General features: G+C 47.0%; 1 protein-coding gene across 7 annotated transcripts in view; it reads left to right on the top strand.

Moving 5' to 3' along the window:
- The window catches only part of MTR (5-methyltetrahydrofolate-homocysteine methyltransferase), a 113,600-nt gene that overhangs the window by 89,743 nt on the left and 18,136 nt on the right, over positions 1–5,721 (top strand). For all 7 annotated transcript variants that reach the window (XR_004626101.1, XR_004626102.1, XM_019809303.2 and 4 more), the window contains exon 25: positions 3,672–3,753. Coding sequence is in view for 5 of the 7 variants with exons in the window: in XM_019809303.2 (XP_019664862.2) it covers positions 3,672–3,753 (82 nt within the window). In the remaining 2 variants the exon portion in view is untranslated. The remainder of the gene's footprint in view (positions 1–3,671; positions 3,754–5,721) is intronic.

Raw genomic sequence — 5,721 nt, 5'->3', positions numbered from 1 at the left:
CATAACGCCGGGATCACGCCCTGAGCTGAAGGCAGACGCTTAACTGCTGTGCCACCCAGGCGCCCCTCTAAGTATTTTTTTTAAGTTGGGTATTCTGCCTTTTTTCTTACTGATTGGTATGCATTCTTTATTTATATTGGATGTGAGCCCTTTATTAGAAATATCCGGCAAATAGATTCTTCCATTATGGCTTGCCTTTTGCTGTCTTAGTTGTATTTTTGGATAACAAAGTTTGCAATTTTCAGGAAGTCTGATTGATCAGTCTCTTCTTTTATGGTTAGTGCTTTTTGCATCTCTCTAAGAATGCCCTCTACTCCTGGGAGAGTCTGCTTTGCTAGAGGGCAAGGAGAGGTGGACTGTCTCAGAAGCCCTCTGAGAGTCCTTATTCCTACCTCCTGCAGACCTGTTGAGAGCCGGGTTCCATTTTTCTGCCTTTGCGAACTGTGATTTGAGCAGATGGCAGCTCAGGACTTCCAAGTTGTCATGAAAGAAGATGAGGGACTGTAACATGTCCATGGCTTTTCCAGATCTTAGTGGCCCGTGGTGGCATGATGGAATTAGAACCGTACTCCCAGGACACTCGCAAGGAGCCTTATGGCTGACTGGGGTTTCCCAGGACGAGTTGAAAGGGCTGTCCAGACTTGGGGTTGCGTGCGCATGGAAACATGCCTGGAGTTCCCTTTTTAACCTGTAACTCTGAGAGGATGAAAAACGGAATATTTTCTGGTCGGTAATGCATATTGTTTTGTATCACAAGCTAGAAATGACTTGAATGGAAATCTGGCCCTATTAGCTGCACAGCTTCTCAAAGGCACATATCTGGCAGTCAGTTCTCGATTTTTAAATGGTTTAAAGGCAATAACTGCACAGTATCTTTTTCAGTTATTTTTTTGTGAATAGTGGAGAATTCAAAAGGAAGTCACATTGCTCGAAGAGAGAGGTCATTTCCCGAGTTTTTTTGTTTTTTTGTGAATTGTTAGGTAAGATGCTGAATCGTGAAACGGGGTATTGTTTTCCTCTTTGTGTTGGGTAAGGGGAAGCTTGGAGCTCAGGCCTGGGGGGAGGATTTCACGGACCCAACGCCTGCATCTGACCCCGCTGCTGATTGCCTCCCGTCTTTATTTCCCCTGACTCTCATTTTTCTCATCCAGTTCTAAGGGTTTTTTTGGTCATGCTGCATTTATATAAAACATTTTAATTCTGGAAGGATAAGGCATGAAAGAAAATGCTTCGAAGACTTGTTTTTTTCAGAGTTTTTCAGAAGACCTTCTGAAGTTAACACTGTCTGCCCGTTTGGCAGCCATGGGGGGCGACTCACTGAATTGCCAGCACTGGTGAGGGGCTCAGCAGAGATGGAGCTGAGCTTCAGCCCCCGGGCCCAGTTCTGTGCTGTTGGTCTGTAGGAGGGGAGGAGAGATTCCAGTGTTTTCCATCTTCTCAGGCTTCAGAAAGACATCTGTGTCCTGCTGGAGGAGGCTGCACACATGGAAGCTTAGAGGAAAGTAGAATCAATGTGGTGTTATTTTATAAGGAAACCGGAAGTGCTCCTGGTGGCTGGGCCAGCCCCGATTCCGTGGCCGTGCTCCTTTAGCTCCGTCCTTGTGTGTGTGTGTGCGGGAAGCAGCACTTTGCTTTTATTTGTTGTTGTTTTTAACTAGTGGCATCTATCAGATTCTTCTCGGTGCCATTGTCCAGAAGGTCATCAGTGAGAGAATGGCCAGAATTGCGCTGGGAATCCTTGGGTGCTTAATAAATACTGACTGTGTGGACTTTAAGATTTAAAACTGTACCGATTCCCTGTAAGAGAAATGTCAGCCAAGTCACATCAGGCTTCATGTTTCCCGGGGGAACTTCATGCAGAATATATGTGGAGGGTATTCGTGTGTTCCAAGAGCTGACCACCTGAGGAACAGCAACACAGCCTAGTCTCACTTGCGTTCTGTTGAGAAGCCGGAAGCAGTTTCTTCTTTAAAACTTCCTCCTGTTTGAAAATCTTCCACCTTGTAGAATACTGAAGATACTTTCAGATCTTGGTGCGAACAGTGGGCACGAAACAGCACCTGGGACAGCAGTGGAGTTGGTGTGGCTGCCTCGGGGCCGTGGTCTGACTCCCCCTGCTGCTCTGCACCCCAACCCCCAGGCCGGAAGAGTCTCTTGCGCCAAGTACCTCCATTCTTGTGACTTTGCACTTTAGTCCTCAGCCTCCTGTCCGTGTGTGGAGATGCCTGTAGAAAGGGGGCAGGTGAAATGTCAGGGTCTTGTCTGTCTCCTTGGGAATGAACTTTTAGTCCTGAGAAGACTGTTAAAAGCACACTCACACATGTACTGTGCCTTCAGTAGTCTCTTGGTTTTTAAAAATTACCTCAGTAATCCACTTATTATTAGAACATGTCAAACATTTTGGAGGAATGGAAAGTGAAATTTAGTCTCTCCCTTCCCGCCTCCGATTCCTCCTCCAGCCTCCGTATAACCAGTGTTGACACCTGATGTGTATCTCTGTTTTTTCTAAATGTACAGAATTTACTTACATACAAGGTTGGCAGGTTAGGGCAGGTTAAGGGTGGTAGCGTTTTTTAATTTAAGAAACAGAATCGTATTAAACATCCTGCTCTTGTTACTTCGGGTTTTTTCCCCATATAGTAGCATATTCTGGCCATCTTTCCAAAGGAAAATGCATGTTACTTGAGGGGGAAGAATATGAATGCATCTGAGCCCGGGAAGAGTGCTGCTACCTTAGGGGAGAAGATGCGGCGAGAAAAGACTGGGAAGGCGGGCCCGTCCTGGCCGAGCTACAGCGGCTGGCCTTTAAATGCACTTGTGACAAAGTGCACACTTGTGTCCCACCTTCAGGGCCCTGTGTGACCCCTGTCAGGGAGGGTGCACAAGGGGGTCTTCACTTCTCACTTTAGGGTACCGTGTTCTCTGATGAAAGAGCAGCTGCGGGGCCTGTGCTGTGAGAGTCAGTAATCAGAGGGCAGCTTGCTGCACCCTTGACAGAATGGGGTTAAAGGGTGTTTCTTCCCCACTGCTCGAGTTTCCCAGTCTGGGAATAGGGGTTTGGGGCTCAGCCAATGTGAGCATAGAATGTTGTTGTTGCTTTTACCTCTCTGTGTTACTTGTGTCAAATTGATTCAGGGTCTGAGGTTCCTTACTCCAAGTCCGAGGTGGGCTTGGGGGGTGTCCCTCAGGAATGGAGGGCAGCAGCTAGCGCGTGCATCTCCTGCGTGGTGTCTGGTTCCGCAGGGGCCCCGGCTGCTCTCCCAGCTCATTGGGAGGAAGAAACTCAGCCTGACCTTCACGGCAGCAAAGCGTGGTTGCCCGGGCTGGTTAGCTCCCTCAGTCAGACAGGCTGCTAATGAGTGCGAGGTCCCAGTCACGTCCCCGTTGGCAGAGAGCTGACACTGACGACAGTCTACCACATTTTGTCACAGACTTTTTTTGTAGCATGAGCCAACAAATCCATGTCTTCCCCCCTTGGTCTCCTCATCTTTTGGTGGGGAGGGAGTCCCCTTGTTTTACAAAGGAAATGGGAAGTTCAATATTTGTAAGTACCTTAAAATCTTTCCTTGGAAAGCACTCTGTAGAAACACGTTATCTCTAATGGTTCCAAACAAGTGTTGTGGAGGAATCAGCCCTGATGGACGTGTTTTTCTTCCTGACCCTTTTTTCAGAACCCACACGGCAGTGAAAATAGCTCCAAGATACAGCGCACCTGTCATCCACGTCCTGGATGCATCCAAGAGTGTGGTGGTGGTAAGTGTGGGACCCGGTGTTACTTCAGATATGTCGTCAGGAGAGGAGAAGATGCAGAGTTCAGGGTATTTCCCAAGATCTTTTATTTTTGTCCAAGTCTATTAAAAAAAAATGTGGAGGAAGAGCCTACGGCTTGTCATGGTGTCACTGTGGGGGTGTGCATTGCTGGAAGGGGGCCAGGCGAGGTGTCCTGTGCTTTCGAAGACCGCGTCCTGAGCTAGCAGCAGAACACTGGTCCGAGTAACACAGACATACCAAGACACTTGTGACCTTGACACTGATGCAGAGGGAGAGGGGTTTCAGCCACTTACATGCATTTACATATATGAATATATACTGTCTTAACTCCAAGCCAGCGCTAAAAGGAATGTGGAATTTTAAAAAATGACCTATTTCCACATAGACCTTTAACCCGGAATGGGCCCAATGACCCTTTCCAAAGAGAGAAGAACATTCTCTGGATGTTCAAAACCCAGAATAATAGATGCTTTTTCTCAGTGAATGTAATGAAAATTTACCTGAGTGTGTTTTTATGCTTCTCTCCATCAGTGAAGCCCAGTATCCTCTCTTGTTGTTCCATGTTCATCATATAATAGGAAATAATAGCTGGAGGGAATCCGTGCTCCCGTGGTTTCCAGGTTTGTTGCAGCCACAGAAACCTGGTCTGCAAGTACAGCACAGTAGGAATAAGAGCGGCCCCTTCGCTCTAGTTCTTGAAAGAGCGCAATTTAAAAACCGCTCATGCCGCTCAGCCTTCGGATTTGCAGGCAAGGAGAGTTACCCAAAGGCCTGCTGATCCGTGAGACTGCCATCTGACATCACGCAGCCGAACCCAGGTGATCACAGTTCCTGAGCCATTTTCCAAAGGCATCCTCCAGATCTGTGAATTCATTTATATCAAAGTTGAACAATAATTGCTATTATTGGAAATTGATAGTGTGCCAGGCACTGTGCTAAGTGCTTTCCATATAAGCTTTTTTTTTTTTTTTTAAACCCCGTTTGCGAGATGAGGACACAGGAACGGCGAGGTTAGTTCCTCTCTCGAGGCCACACGTCCGTCCAGCAGCAGGTGTGGGGTGAGAAGGCAGGTGGTCTTACTCTATGCCTCATTAAACTTGCTTCCATTCATATGTAATAATCCTCCTTTATTAAAAAGGGTAGTTAAATCAGACTGGAATCATAAAGTCGGAGTTTTTTATTTGCCATTGATGTAGATTGATGTGTAAATAAACTACATTCCTACAATTTCAGAACAGTTTTTTGTAGCTTATATGTAGATTGTGCTTCATAGGGAGCATATATCGAGTTCACTGTTGAGTAACCAATGGGCCTCTTTTTAAGGCTTGTTGTTATTTTCAAACGCTAATGAGTGACTGAACATTTCTCGTTTGGAGACCAGGCTGTTGGCTCTCTTCAAGTCCACAGGGGTAGCGTTGCCCCTGCAAGTAGGGGGAAGACTCCAGCTGGGAAGGAACCAGCCTCTGGATTCTGTTTTGAGATCACTCCGTCCCCGTCGTGGGGAGCTCATGCAGCAGGGGCTGAGCGGAAAGCCAGAAGATGCGGCGTGGCCACCGGTGCCCTTTCTGGTCGGTCCGTCTGGACACCCGCAGGGGTTCGCTCTTCTCAGATACAGAGAGTTGGCCACCTTCTGAAATTACTCAGACAAAAGTGTGATGATAAGTCATTGGGTTCATTGCTGATGACACTTTTCAGAAGTCGATGGTGCAATTCGTTTAGGCTGATCGTGGTTCAGAGTCTTTCGATCCGACTGCAGTGAGTGTGGCCCAGGCCCGTCATCCGGACCACTGGCTCCAGCATGTGAAATATGCCGAAATACGGCAGCTGTGTGATTGTTGGAGCGTTAGACCTCTGCGTGCCCCTGCTTTCTTTCCTTTCTTTTTAACTAAAAATTGAGGTGCTGGTACTTAGTTCTTTCCAAATTATAAACTCTATTTTCTTTTTTTTTTT

The sequence above is a fragment of the Ailuropoda melanoleuca genome, chromosome 6, assembly GCF_002007445.2.
Source record: "Ailuropoda melanoleuca isolate Jingjing chromosome 6, ASM200744v2, whole genome shotgun sequence".
Lineage (NCBI taxonomy): Eukaryota > Metazoa > Chordata > Mammalia > Carnivora > Ursidae > Ailuropoda > Ailuropoda melanoleuca.
The sequence above is the reverse complement of the archived record's forward strand: the minus strand, read 5'-3'. Positions and strand labels throughout refer to the sequence as shown.